The sequence below is a fragment of the Mytilus californianus genome, unplaced genomic scaffold (assembly GCF_021869535.1).
Source record: "Mytilus californianus isolate M0D057914Y unplaced genomic scaffold, xbMytCali1.0.p SCAF_20, whole genome shotgun sequence".
NCBI lineage: Eukaryota > Metazoa > Mollusca > Bivalvia > Mytilida > Mytilidae > Mytilus > Mytilus californianus.
The window spans coordinates 2,794,078-2,809,762 of record NW_026262669.1 but is presented as its reverse complement, the minus strand read 5'-3'; the positions used below and the strand labels follow the sequence as shown (position 1 = coordinate 2,809,762).

The 15,685-nt window shown below is 32.0% G+C and overlaps 1 protein-coding gene across 18 annotated transcripts in view; it reads right to left on the bottom strand.

Annotated features, from left to right (window-relative positions):
* The window catches only part of LOC127731700 (uncharacterized), a 220,832-nt gene that overhangs the window by 125,244 nt on the left and 79,903 nt on the right, over window positions 1-15,685 (bottom strand). For 7 of the 18 annotated variants that reach the window (XM_052240486.1, XM_052240493.1, XM_052240489.1 and 4 more), the window contains one exon: window positions 5,290-5,388. The exons of 5 other annotated variants lie outside the window; for them this stretch is intronic. In XM_052240486.1, coding sequence (XP_052096446.1) covers window positions 5,290-5,388 — 99 coding nt within the window. Of the gene's footprint in view, window positions 1-2,580; window positions 2,662-3,309; window positions 3,488-5,244; window positions 5,389-15,685 lie in introns of those variants that run through there. 6 more of the 18 variants (XM_052240484.1, XM_052240490.1, XM_052240502.1 and 3 more) reach the window with 2 other exon arrangements.

Here is a 15,685-nt window from a genome sequence, read left to right as displayed (position 1 = left end):
ACAACCAGGTGTATTCCACCATTTGCTACATAAGAAAATGCCTGTTCCAAGTCAGGAATATGACAGTAGTTTTCCATTCGTTTGATGTGTTTCAGCTTTTGATTTTTCCATTTTATGAAGGACAGTTTTTTTGGGATTTTGCTTTTTGATATAGATCTAACCTCCAAAAATAACGCTATTGTTGAACAAAATGTTTAACTACAGCGCTTTTAAATTTTACTAAAAAAGACAATGATTTTTTAAGACCGCAGTTTTTGTCACACAAATCGTATTTAATCTCGTGATTATAAGCTAAGTCTGGTATCTTTGATGAGTTTATATATTGCACTAGAAATTTAGAAAGAAAGCACTTTAATCTATTATCTTAGAACTTTCGCAGAGTAACTGAACCAAAAAACTAAAAAAAAAAAATGACATTGTCAAAAACAACAAGAAAATATCTAACAGTAGATACATCGGTTTTTTATTGTTTTTGTTTTCTGTTTTAGATTACATCAGCAACGTGTGAGTGAACATGACAGATATTGTGATAACGGCATGTTCTGAACTGAAATGTGTAAACACAAATTTCTAATTTAATGTCTGATGTAAGTAAGTGTTAACAATATTTATTAAACACTGTCGTCATACATAAATCTCGAAGTAAACTTTTAGGATTTGATGATCAGCCCACAACAGCATTACTTATGCAAGAACACATTTGGAAACGAAGAACAATCATTGATTTGGCTATTATGTTAGGGTTCGGTTCGTCATACATTTATTTTTCTTCAGTACTTTTCTGGGTTTTTTAAATGCTTGCTCTACGCGTTCCTGCTGGAGGTCAATCTAGGAAAGTGCTTCAAAAGCATACAATTTTTAAACTGATATTGTCTTTTTTTTAGTTTATACATTACACATGACATTTTTAAAATAAAACCCCTTAACATATTGGGTTTTTCCCCATAGTGAGTGTTGGGTGTTGAAATTGTATTGTTTATGTTAAAAATTTTTCTAAGTTCTCATATATGAAAATTTTAAAGAAACTAAGGTTCCAAATTCCTAAGGCAAATTTGACATAAGATAAACTTAATTATTTCATGTTTTTCATGTCGAGGCCTTTTACGGCCTACTTTTCAATATGGTTTTTATTGTTGAAGGCCGTACGGTTGCCAATAATTGCCTACATCCACTTCATTTGAATTTCGGTGGATAGTTGTCTCATTAACAATTATACCACACACCTTTATTTTCATATAAACTATATTCTTTAGTAATTTTAATTTTTTATCAATTAGCTCTTATTTCCGTATTTATGAATCCCTGGCTTTCTTATGTTAAGTGTAAAAATCAAACATTTGATTACAGGAATGGAACAAACATTTTGTTATGAGCAACATTTAAATATAGAAAATAAGGGGTTTTGGGTATGTCAATGATACTGCAGCCCACCCACCAAAATATTAAAAAAACACGAAGGAGAACGTATGGTCTTATACAATACATGGGTGTGTACAATAATTGCCTACGATAGTTCAATTTATGACTGGAGTTAATTAGTTGTCCACATTGGTTAAATCTTGATATTGTTTAAGTACGTCTCTATCATGTCTATCTAGAAGTAAAATGGGATACTTTGACACTTTTTTTCTTATAATTACTTAACAAGTTATATTATATTTGTTGTTAATGAATTGCTTACTTACCCCTCTAATTTTCATTATTAGTAAGAATATTTCATTAATAATGTATCATGTTTTACTATGGACATTAACATGGCTTATAACCAGGTAGTTTAGTTTTATATTTTCCTTGGCTAGTTTTATGTTGCGTTCACCCCTAAGTGCAAGAATCTAAATTCTAGCAGAGCAGGATGTGCTTTCCTTTTTTTCAGCACAACAAATCAACTCAAGTGTGTTTGTTCGACTTTGGTAACTAAATGTAAAATGATGTTTGTCTTTTCGTCGTTTTCAGTTTCTGTTTACCCATGACGTACAACATCTTCAAAATGTAGAGGTCAAATTAACCAAATGATGATTACACAACCAAAAACAAAATGTGATTGTAAACAAAAAACAAACATGGAAATCTGTTTGTTATAGTATGATGGTAAATTAACCTGAAGTAAAAATGAAATAAACCAAAGTGTCTGTGTTTTAAAAAAAGATGTTATTTGCAAAAAAAAAATGAAAACACCACGTAATCAATTCCAATTTTCTTGATTAACCTTCATCAGAAACTCTCAAAGCCGAATATTTTAAAGCCAAGGCTGTGTAAGAACTGAATCAGTTGAAGAGCAAAATGAACAAAAAGGACGCAAAAAAAACATTTTCATCTAAGTTCAACTAACATGTTTACTATGCACACTAACATTGCTTATAACAAAGTTGTTTAGATCTATGTTTTCCTCAGCTAAACAATGTTGTGTTCACACCTAAACACAAAAAACTAAATTCAAGTGGAGCAGGGTGCGGTTTCCTTTTAACAGCACAACATTTAGGTTTGGGTAACTTAATGTAGAATGCTGGTAAAAATAACAGAATATAAACTACACGGCCAACAATCAAATGTGATTGTAAAAAAACACAAACAAGCATGACATTCGGTTTGTGATTATATTTATTAAACACATTTACTAACTTCTAGCATTTCATTTCAAGTTTTTCTTCGTGTTTGTGTTACCTACAATAAGAAGATACACCAATTAAAATGTTAGTAAAAAATTCCAGCATATCGATATTACTAATCTAAACAAAAATAGGCATCAATGCTTTAGTGAAGGTCCACTTATGTGTGTGATACAACAAATCTATCGGACTGTGAACTATATGTCAAAATTTAGACATTATAATATATATTGCTAATTCTGCAGCGAATTCAATTAAACAGCACATAGATCAGGCAATGCCCACATAATAATCATCTGATAGATTCAAGGCAGAAAACACTTGATTCTCTCCTTCATAATGAACAGAAAAATACATTGCTCAGAGTTTCTCTAATTGCATGTGTAGCGGACTATGCACGTACTATCGATAATACACAGTTTCAAGGAACGCCATGTAGACTTCTACATGAGGTTTCATAAAGAAAAAATCCTGAAGTTGAAAGCTCACATACACTACTTTTTTTTGCCAAAGAAAGAAACAAAAAAACAACGGTTTTTGTACAACAATTGTATTCTTCGAACGTCGTAGTATTCAAGCGTATGCATGCCCAGCAAAATGTCTTGCTCAAAGTATATATGATTGACGTTGTACGTACACCGCAAATACACAGAGGAAATAATAAATGTGATAGAACATATATATACAAGAAATACAAACTTACATTTCAAATACTTAATAATATCCTCCTTTACCAATTGGTCCACTGAGAACACTGCTGCCTCCTCCAATGACACCAACAGAACCTCTGACAACACCACCAATTGGACCTCCGATACCACCAATGGAACCAAGAAGTCCACTACCACCTCCTAAAATACCACTTACACCACCGACAATACCTCCACCACCAATAAGACCAGCTCCACCAAGTGAAAGACCGTAATTTTGGTTGGTTACCCACCCTGGCAATAAGGAACAACAAGTATTCAATCTACCAGGAAGAAGAGGTGCCAAGTTACAGTTCTTGTTGAGTTTTATTTGTCCTGGAGCACATTTCAAACTACATGTGCACCATGGTCGACCTCCACCAACAAGTCCTGTAAATAAATCAATTTCAAGATTTGTCGTCATGTATATTAAATAGTATACTTGGTTGGTGGAATATAAACTTGATAAATTGTGTTTGACCGAAGCAATTTTCGGAATTTACCTATGTGTAAATACAATGGAATGTTTAGAGTTCTATGACGAAAACGAACTTTAACAGATAGACAAATGTATCTGTGGTCAATTTTGATTGATTGAGTCTGAACCGTAGATTCTACACAATTGTTTATGTTATCAACGAGGTATATAACATTGAGCTGAGTATATCATCGGGAACTTTCAGTCCTCCATGTTCTGACCCTAACTGGTAAATTAAATCAGCACTTGACGAATGTCATTAGTCTATGACATGTTATGTGAATTTATATTCAGCTACAACGTTTTTTTTTTTCGTATAAGGCACATATTCATTATAAATTAGATACAGTGTTGTAAGAAAGAGACATATTATTTAAGAACACAGATAGATGAATATATGACAGATAAGTCTTGCAAATATTTCAATTAAAATGTGTGATGTTATATTATGTTTATTATATCGTATACTTGGTTAATGAAACAACAATCAATGAAATTGAGTTTATCTTAAAGCGATTTTTGGAATTCTTATCTATCGCGAATTTCTTGATTAATCTAAATCAGAAACGCTCATTAGTAAGCATTTACCATCTAGAGATGCGTATATTGTAATACAATACAATGCTAGGAGTTATATGTGACTAACAGGGATTTAAACAGACAGACAAAAGAGTAGGTTCGATCAATCCCCAAATTAGCTCTTGTTTTTAGCACTACTTTCGAATTAGAAATTCCTGACCAGATTAGCAACCAATATAGCTAATACAATAACAAAGTTGTGACGTCAAAACTAGCACTCAATTTAATTTTCAACGAAAAGTGAATAAACACAGGAACATTTACATATATCATTTATATCGACAGAAAATATCTCTTCGAGTAATGTCTCCTAGAACATTTCAAATATTTGACTATAAAAGTAAGTTTGGCAAAGCCTGCGCCCCAGATGCTCTATGTTTCCTATGCCTAAATGTGATTAAAATTTGGACAATTTTGTCAAATTGCGCAAATATCTTCATTCGTTGGCCTTTATTGGGATGTACACATCAACGCTGTAGAATAACATTTTCCTTCATGCCTTTTCGTCATTTTGAAACTTTTTTTTCTCCATTGAATTTAATAATGGATCCAAATATGACCTTAATCAAATTTATTCCTTTAACTTTGATCGATGGAGTGTGAACCTCAGATTTTTAAAAAATCTTTAATTTATGAAAGGGGAACTCAGGAAAAACCTGATGATGCCAACAGGGACTAACAATCGATCAGGTTGTATGCCTAGCTGGTAATTTAGATAAGCACTTGGCAAATTGCGTGCGACCAGTGCGTTTTTTTTTTTGTAATGTTGCGTTCATCGGGACGTCTACCTTCCTATAATGGACATATTCAGTAGAATTGCAGCGATTTTTAAACACAAAGTAATACAAAAATTGCAAATTATTGATAATATAAATGGTGAATTCCAAATTACCTGTATTTAAACCTCCGATCACTCCACCTAATCCACTTAATCCACCTAATCCACCTAATCCACCATTGTTTATCAGAAGTCCACTACCACTGACAATTCCACCAGCCCCACCAATAACTCCACCGCCTCCAATGAGTGATCCACCTGTGACAACTCCACTACTACCAAGTCCTCCTAACAATGGACCTACTTTGCCATACGCCGAAACGGATCCGACAAGTGAAACTAAAAGTATAGTCAACATTATCGTGGTTTTACTTGATCAGTAGAATATGTGAAATTCTATTCGAATATGTATGTCCTTTTATACTACTCTTATCGTAAGGCACGTAATACATTGCTTACAAAAACTAGTGGTTTGATATATTATGAAAAAGGAGAGTTTTTAAATTGTGGTTAAAAAATGTTCAGTTCAGACATATGTTTATAAAGAAGGGCATTTGTTTGTGAACAAAATCCGAAACAGAGCATGCAACTATCACGAACGTTAGAAATGACTTTATTAGGTCAAAGAATAACAAAATGTTTTGCTGATGTAAGCCATAACCTGCCAATTTTCACTATTGCATCAGATTATATGTTTTGATAAAAAGAGCACTTTATTAATTTCATAAGTATATTAACTTGAAAGAATAGATTGATACAAAAATACTATATCTTTTAGACTTTTGTATTGCATCTTCATAAGAAGAATAAAACAATTGAAGTGCAAAGAATACATCGTCTTGACTAAATAGGCAATATTATACAAACACTTAGTGTTTCTTAATTTTACTGGATATATGAATTACTAAGCAATTACTTATAAAATACCGAGTCTGCTAATTATAAAAAAAAATAAGGTCCTTGAAACTGATGTTATACTAACACGACTAATGCATGATAATCGTCTGGTTCGATTAAAATGTGTACTTTATGATAAAAAAGTGGCATTCCGAAAGTAATCAATGGCACTTGGTCATGCATCATTTGGTATTGATCTGACCTCCAGAATAGCGTTGTTCGTAAACAAAAATTACAGCGCATTTCGATTTTACAGACTTTGACATATAAGTACGTCAGTCAATATTCTATTCTGTACGTCGGATTTCCTTAATGATTGGATTACTTCAACCAGTCCTAAACTATTACGACTTGGGCAATTGATATAATTGGAAATGGATCAGCCACCCTGACAGTTTTTATTATATACATGTTCAGTGTTCAGATAGTTTAAAAATCGCAATTTGACAACCTACTTGTTTTACTGAAAAAGACACTTGTTTTTCAACACGGCTGTTTTTCTCAAACAAATCGTATATCATCTGGTGATTATAATTCTGGTATCTTTTGTGAGTTTACATATTGCACTAGACAATTAATAAAAATAGCAATTTAACATATCATCTTATAGCTATCGTAGAGTAACTGAATCAAACAACTCAAGAAACATAATTAAACTGTCAAAAATAGCAAGAAAATATTTAAAAATTGATAAATCGGTTTTTGCTATTTCTGTATTCTGTTTTGGATTACATCAGCGAAGTGTGCGTGACCATGAAAGATGTTCGTGATAACAGCATTTTCTGTACTGAAATGTGTAAAAAAATGTATCAGTAAATATATTAGGTTAGTAAGTGTTAACCATATTTATTAAACATTGTCATCATACATCAATCTCGATTTTTTTTTAACGAATTGACGATAAGTCCACGACAGCACTAGCTTATGAAAGATAACATTTAAAAACGAAGAACAATCTTTTATTTTCACCAACTTTGAGGTCTTAGACAAATGTTTCACCATCTTATCCTAAGGAATACCCTGTATTTTAGAATGAAACAACATCAGGCAAAGTTTACCTAAGATTGATTTGGCTGTTATTTTAGGGCCCTTTTCGTCAGATATCTATTTTCCACCGTACTTTTACATCCTTGTTTTTCAAACTTTTGCCGTAAGCTTTCCTGAGGTCAATCAAAGAAAGTGCTTCACACGCATACATTTTCAACCTGATATTTTTAATGAGTTCATACATTACACTTAAAATATTCAAAATAGAACCCTTTATCCTATTCTTTTCTAATTAGTTGTTGTGTTTTAGATTTAAATGGGTTTTTGCCATTGTGAGAGTAAGGTGTTGACATTTGATTGTTAATGTTAAAATTTAAAAAAACTGTAATACGTTCTCATATAAGGAAATCTGAAAGAAACTAACGTTCAACTTCAGCAGGCAAGTTTGACATAAGATAGATTTAACGATATTGTTTGTTGATTTTTTTTTATCAATTAACTCTTACTTCCGTATGTTTGCATCACAGTCGTTCGTATGTTAAGATTGAGCATTCTCGATGAAGGTTAATCCACATAATCGTTTCGGACACACTAAATGTATAAGCTGTTGATTTATTTTACTAGCACTGATTAGATACTTAATCAGATGTGTAGTTAATGCTTTGGGAATGAAATTATTTATAAAATGTCCTTAATATAAATTTCCCGTTTTTATCATGCTTATGTTGAGAAGGTTGAACGAAAAAACGGTTCCAACTTCCTTAGGCAAAATTGACCTGCAATGGATTTGGTTGTTCTGTAATGGCCTTTTTCAGCATATAGCTTAAAATGTTAGGCGTAATAACGTAACACTGGTTTGAAACGTTAAGACCAATTCTCTGTAACTACCAACCATTTCATGTAGGGAGGTCGTCACGCATAGTTGCCGATTTTCCTGAAACTTAGCTTTAACATTTAATCAGGTAATGTATTTGCTCTCTTGAGAAATAAAATAGATAGAAACATTAAATATAAAATATCAGCAACACAAGATGTACAAAAAAATAAACTTGGTTGAACTCGTCAGCTGATTCCTTTTAAGAGTTACAGCCTTTTAATGACGATTTCAATCATTTTTTTGCGTTTTTGTTAAATTACAAAAATTATCAGCAAGACAAGCTTACGAATAAGTCAGCATGGTTTGAATTGGTCTGACGACCCCTTATTATAGTTATTGCCCTATAAAGGCGAGTTTTGTGTAACAGTCGTCATGTAGTGTGAACATATCTTAATAAAGAATTTGTTATATGTAGCTACAAGATAAAATAAATAAGAAATATATAAGTAATTCAATAATTGGGATAAGGACAAAACAGCAGTGGTTATTTAAATCTGTCTCCCTTAGTACCCGTTTAAGGGCAAAACGCCTATATGGAATCAAAAGACAGTTTCGGCAATGTTGCTTTATTAGTCTTTTAGTAATTTTTGCTATTACATTTTCGATTTATCCATAATAGTTTTCAATACAAATAACTTAGATTTGTTATATTGCTTTCTATCCATTTATCGAAGTTTCAAGATTAAGACCAGAACAGTAAAACATGAGGCCCCGCAGAAGCTGTATCATGATTCAACTGTTTGTTTCGCGTAAAATGGTTACAATAAAATAAGAATAACATTTCAAGTAAAAACGCAAAATCAAATTATTATTCTGCTGTGTGTTCCTTATTTTGTATTATAGTGTATTTGTGTCTCTTCAAGTATTCTTTATCTATATATCATAAGAATGATATGTTTTGGGTGTAATTTCAAAGGACAAGACTTTCGCAAAAGTTTACAGACAACAGCGACGTACGATAAGAGATGAGAAAACCTCAAGTTGCCCTGTAGGCTAGGCCCTCAAAAATTATAAAAAAAGGGTTAGAAATCGCCTTTAAAAGTCATTTGAACTTTTTTGTAACTTTTTATCCAAAAAAAATCGAAATAAAATAACTACGAAATTTGCTCAAACTGACATTTAAGGTTGTCCGGTTTTTCTGAAAATTTTACGATAGATCAACACCTACTGACCATAACATTCATGTCCTACTCTAACTGCTTTACATTTTGTAAATCAAGCCATTATCTATCGTTAAGCTAGAATTGTTATCAGGTATTAACAGAGTAAGGGGTGTTTACAGAATATATGCTACGAATTACCACTAATATTTGATAATGCAGTTTTAATGGGAAATATTGTAGACTGACAATGTACAAAATGAGGCCAATGACGCTGTTTATATTTGATTTTTTTAAAGTAAGTTCTGTGGGTAAATTTTGACAGTATATTTAGAGAATTCTTGATTATCTAACGAAAAAAAAATCATCACAATAGCGGTAAGTGTTGTTGAACTTATCAATTAAACGGAATTTAGACTGGTCTTTACTGAGTTTGGCCATAAATTGTGATTCATTACAGTACAGGAACAATAATGCGATTAAAAGGGCACAATTGGTGCCCATATGAATACCTACAATCTGTCGATAAATCTAATGCAGAAACGTGCATACATGTTTTCAATGAGAAAATGTATGGCTATAATCATCTCATTACATCTCTAGTAAGTATATCTAGCATATTTACCTTTCTCGTTTGAGAACAAGGCTTTATATGAGCAGATGAATTTGCAATTATATTTATCGAACGACCAATTATTAAATAGGAAAACTTTTGTTTGATAAGATTGTGTGGATGTGTAGTGTAAAGAGTAGAAAATTCAGTGATTGTGCTACTGTGTTTTGAGAGGTGTTGCATGATCTGCATCTTTAGATACAATTAAATGTCCAGCCTCATTTGTACAAATGCTAAAATGTTGCACGTGTCTGTTGTAATTATATTTGATATATTACTGTCTGGTTGTGAGACCCAATGATACTGACAACTGATTTGACGGTTGAAAACGAAAGTCGAAGAATGAAGATATTTTTATTGTATGTCAAATTGAAAACAAATATATAATTAATTTATTCAACTTATGTTTTTGACAAGTATTCACATTATAACAGACAATATATGATTCATTAAATGAAGGTCAATTCAATATTGAAAAGGCTATTTTGGCCGAATCATCAAAGTAGTTCCATTTGATTAGTACAATAGTAAGAACCAATGTCATAAGTGTAAGTTCTGCTCGATCTGAATAGTCAAGAATCGATACACATGCTTATTTGGCGATCATTTAGTCGGCAATTAGAACAATGATTGAAGGATCTAGATAACTTGGGCTGTACTATGTCACCTTTTTTTCTAACACGAGCGCATCGTTATCAAGTTCAGTCACAACTACATCTGGTTAACCGTGAAATGTATGCAATGTATATTTCATTCGTTCTTCCTCGTAACTCTGTCGAATCAGGTTTCGTGTAAGAAACACACACCTGTTAATGTAGTCATTATAGTAAACATGCAGAGAGTGTAGCATGTTCCATGTAAGAAACACACACCTGTTAATGCAGTCCTTATAGTAAACTTGCAGAGAGTGTAGCATGTTCCATGTAAGAAACACACACCTGTTCATGTAGTCATTAAAGTAAAGAGGAAGAGAGTGTAGCATGTTCCACGTAAGAAACACACACCTGTTAATGTAGTCATTATAGTAAAGATGCAGAGAGCGTGGCATGTTCCATGTAAGAAACACACACCTGTTAATGCAGTCCTTATAGTAAGCATGTAGAGAGTGTAGCATGTTCCACGTAAGAAACACACACCTGTTAATGTAGTAATTATAGTAAACATGCCGATAGTGTAGCATGTTGAAATATGTACACAACATACGACGGAGCAGACGGTATTGACGGGATTTATTGATCAGACTCATTTGAATGGTGATGAAACATTGCACGTTCATCGTTGGTATTGTCTTATGGTAATCTGTACTATATCTTATATCTAATGCTTTTAAGACCAATTTTCACGAAGTCAGGTTAACCTGAAAAATGGTATGCCAGTTGAAACCAAAAATAGAGATATACATACTGCTAAAAGGGAATATACATTTATTCGTTTTATGTATTGGCTCTTTTTGGATACTCATTAATTAATCAGTTTGTTAATGTTATTCCTCGAATCAATTTGTGTTATTCTTTATTGGATATTAAAAGTACCATAACAAACCAGATAACAGAAGGACATAACGAGATAATAGTGATAATGGACATAGTAGTTTTTTAGAAATTCAAAACAGTGCGCGGACGAAAAAAAAACAAAAGTGTTTATTTTTTTTATTAAGCAAACAGTTTTTTCGGAACGATTTTTTTTTTCTTTTCTTCTCCAAAACTTTGTATATGATTTGTGTATCTATTATTTCCTTACCGGTTTTGATTTGATTACCAATTAGTATATCTAATAAGTTATGGACCATGTTTTAATATGCACACTAACATGACTTATAACGACGTAGTTAAGTACTATGTTTTCCTCGGCTTGTTGTATGTTGTGTTCAAACCTAAGCGGCAGAAAACAATTCCAGCAAAACACGATGTGCTTTTCATTTTACAGCACAACATGTTTTTTGGTTGGGTAAGAGTTACTCAGAGTACAGTTTTTTTTTCTCAATATTATAGAATGTTGTTTGTATATTCGTCAATTTTCGCTGTTTTTCCATGACGTACAATTTCCGAATGTAGACGTCAAATGAGCAAAAAATGCTGTAAAAAACAAACAAACATGGAAATTGATTTGCAATTATATTTATTTAACAAATTTACAATTTTCAAGCATTTCATAACATGCCTTCGTTGTGTTGCCTACAATGAGAAAATACATCAGTTAAAATGTTACAAAAACTGATTGATCTCAAACTAAATTAAGGTCCACTTATATTTGTGACACAAATTGCATATCATCTTGTTATGAACAACACTAGTTAATGCTTTATATACTGACATTGAAACAAATACACTGCTCATATAAAATTTGGCATTACTTTCCTGGGAAAAAGAATACGTTTCCACAGTTAAAGTCTACGCTTCCGGAAATAAATACCTTACTTTTCCGAGAAAATAGTACAATTCCGGTATGTTCAGGCAAAAGTAGTAATATCTTTTAAAGTCAAATCCTAAGGAAAGGATGCACACAAGAGCTAACTGTACACGTTCTGGTATGTTGTGTGGTTGAGTTGCTGTCTCTTTTACGTTTTTATCACATCTTCTCTTCGTATTTATACGCGACTTTGATATCATCATGCATGGACACAATACTTCACCACATTTGTTCCATTTTCGTATTTTGACATGATTAATATACAAATAAGAAGATGTGGTATAATTGACAAATTCGAGTATTTATACTACATAACATAGGTGATGTCATGATCACAAAACTTCCAATAATTTTTACATTGATCATTAACTATATTTTACTATTTTGTAAATTTGAGTTATTGACAAACAATCGCAGGTCTTTATTTGTAGCACGTTCCTTCGTTCACGTTTCCGCAAAAAGAAAAATAGTTTTCTTCTCGCACTTTAACAGCCCTTTCCCTCAATTATTTTCAAGATAATTTCATATAACACATTATGAAATCCCGACCAATGAAATTTATTTGAATATTAAACGTGGCCTACGAGAGCACCTAGATTAAACTTGGGAAGTTAGAATAGCCAATTTTTTTTTATCTAGTAATTACCGCTAAAATATGCATTACCGCTAAAATATGCCTTACACAATTATATGACAGAAACATTTTATCCGACGTGCTTTACAATGTTTAAGTTACCTTTTGGTCTTAAAAACGTTTTTGAATGCCGCAAATATAAAAATAAGGTTTTTTTTTTAAATATTTCTTTTGGGCCAGGGCCGACCGTGCGAGGGCTTAATAGCCAGTCCAGTTCGTCAAATGTTCATTTCTGGCAAGAATTATTTTACATGCGGACATAACGATAATCCCTTCGTAAACCCACTTCAAATTTCATTTGTCGTTTGCTGCTTTTACACAAATAACACACATTTTAACCAGTGACCGGTATTACAATTTTACACAGGTTTAAAAGTTCATTGAGCTGTTACTTTAATTACAAGTTTTAGTAGGACGAAACTGTTTACTAAATGAATTCAACAAATGTCAAGCTCATCTAGATCAATTTTATTATTTAACAAAATAATGTTTTTAATTACAAACTATTTTAAATGTCGGTATACATGTTAATGTTTTTTTCTTACCGAAAATCTAATATGCATCTATTAAAACTTATTGTCTATTGATTAAAAAAACATCTTTCACTTCTAGGTTTGTAATGAGCACAATTACGACCTTCTTATTATCTTTCCGGTTTTTATTTTTTCGCAGATATATTTTAAAGACCATACCTTACTTACATGCCACGAGTTTTCATATTAGTAAGCAATATTGAAAACGAATAATTTGATATAAAGAGCTATTTTATTTTTAACAGATTAACACTTTGTGCTTTTTAAATCGTGAATCAATATTTATAAATTTAGTTATATATCTATTGTTCATTCGTTTATCTTAATTGTGAAGCATGTTTATTATATTCAGATTCAATTTTTTTATTAAAGTCTCACCACTTGTATAACATTATACATTCCAATATACATATAAAACATTACGTATAACATAAATATTGGAAAACACATATAAAACTAACCACCAGTAAAATATCTTAAATCGATAACGCTCGGAGCGGATTAATGAAAGATACACGAGGATGCTGTTCTGCTTGAGTGATTTACCTTACAAAAAGGCGGACGCTTTAAAGTTTAAAAGGACTTAACATCAGTTTGATTCCGTTTAACGGGGGCGTGGCTAATTAGTTTGACGAAGTTTAACCACATCTCAAATTAACTTGAATGACCGCAAGGGAAACTATTTGACTGGTATTAAAATTATTTGATATGGATTGAAATGCATTAAAAATAATTTTTAATTTTTGTCAATCTTTATTCAATTTTCATTAATCTTTTTTAAATGCCGTTAATGCGTTTTTGTCCGTTCAAGCTAAATTCGAGTTACTAGTGTAGTAAACATGCAGAGAGTGTAGCATGTTCCATATAAGAAACATACACCTGTTAATGCAGTCCTTATAGTCAAGATGCAGAGATTGTAGCATGTTCCATGTAAGAAACACACACCTGTTAATGCAGTCCTTATAGTAAACATGCAGAGAGTGTAGCATGTTCCATATAAGAAACATACACCTGTTAATACAGTCCTAATAGTAAACATGCAGAGAGCGTAGCATGTTCCATGTAAGAAACACACACTTGTTAATGCAGTCCTTATAATAAACATGCAGAGAGTGTAGCATGTTCCATATAAGAAACATACACCTGTTAATGCAGTCCTTATAGTAAACATGCAGAGAGTGTAGCATGTTCCATATAACAAACACACACCTGTTAATGCAGTCCTTATAGTAAACATGCAGAGAGTGTAGCATGTTCCATATAAGAAACACACACCTGTTAATGCAGTCCTTATAGTCAAGATGCAGAAAGTGTAGCATGTTCCATGTAAGAAACATATACCTGTTAATGCAGTCCTTATAGTAAACATGCAGAGAGTGTAGCATGTTGAAATATGTACACAACATACGACGGAGCAGACGGTATTGACGGGATTTATTGATCAGACTCATTTGAATGGTGATGAAACATTGCACGTTCATCGTTGGTATTGTCTTATGGTAATCTGTACTATATCTTATATCTAATGCTTTTAAGACCAACTTTCACGACGTCAGGTTAACCTGAAAACTGGTTTGCCAGTTGAACCAAAAATAGAGATATACATACTGCTAAAAGGGAATAAACATTTATTCGTTTTATGTATTGGCCCTTTTCGGATACTCATACATTTATTAATCAATCAGTTGTTTAATGTTATACCTCGAATAAATTTGTGTTATTCTTATTTGGATCATAAAAGTACCATAACAAACCAGATGACAGAAGGACATAACGAGATAATAGTGATGATGGACATAGTAGTTTGTAAAAATTCAAAAGAGTGCGCGGACGAAAAAAAAAAACAAAAGTGTTTTTTTTTTTTTATTAAGTAAACAGTTTTTTCGAAACTGTTTTTTTTTTCTTTTCTTCTCCAAAACTTTGTATATGATTTGTGTATCTATTTCCTTACCGGTTTTGATTTTGATTACCAATTAGTATATCTAATAAGTTATGGACCATGTTTTAATATGCACACTAACATGACTTATAACGACGTAGTTAAGTACTATGTTTTCCTCGGATTGTTGTATGTTGTGTTCAAACCTAAGCGGCAGAAAACAATTCCAGCAAAACACGATGTGCTTTTCATTTTACAGCACAACATATCACCCCATGTTTTGTGGTTGGGTTAGGGTTACTCAGAGTACAGTTTTTTATTCAATATTATAGAATGTTGTTTGTATATTCGTCAATTTTTGCTGTTTTTCCATGACGGACAATTTCCGAATGTAGACGTCAAATGAGCAGAAAATGTTGTAAAAATCAATAATAAAAAAAAACAAACATAGAAATTGATTTGCAATTATATTTATTTAACAAATTTACAATTTCCAAGCATTTCACAACATGCCTTCGTTGTGTTGCCCACAATGAGAAAATACATCAATTAAAATGTTACAAAAACTGATTTTAATGAATCATGTTTAACTGCGATATTGACAGTTTAAATTCTTACCTTTTCAT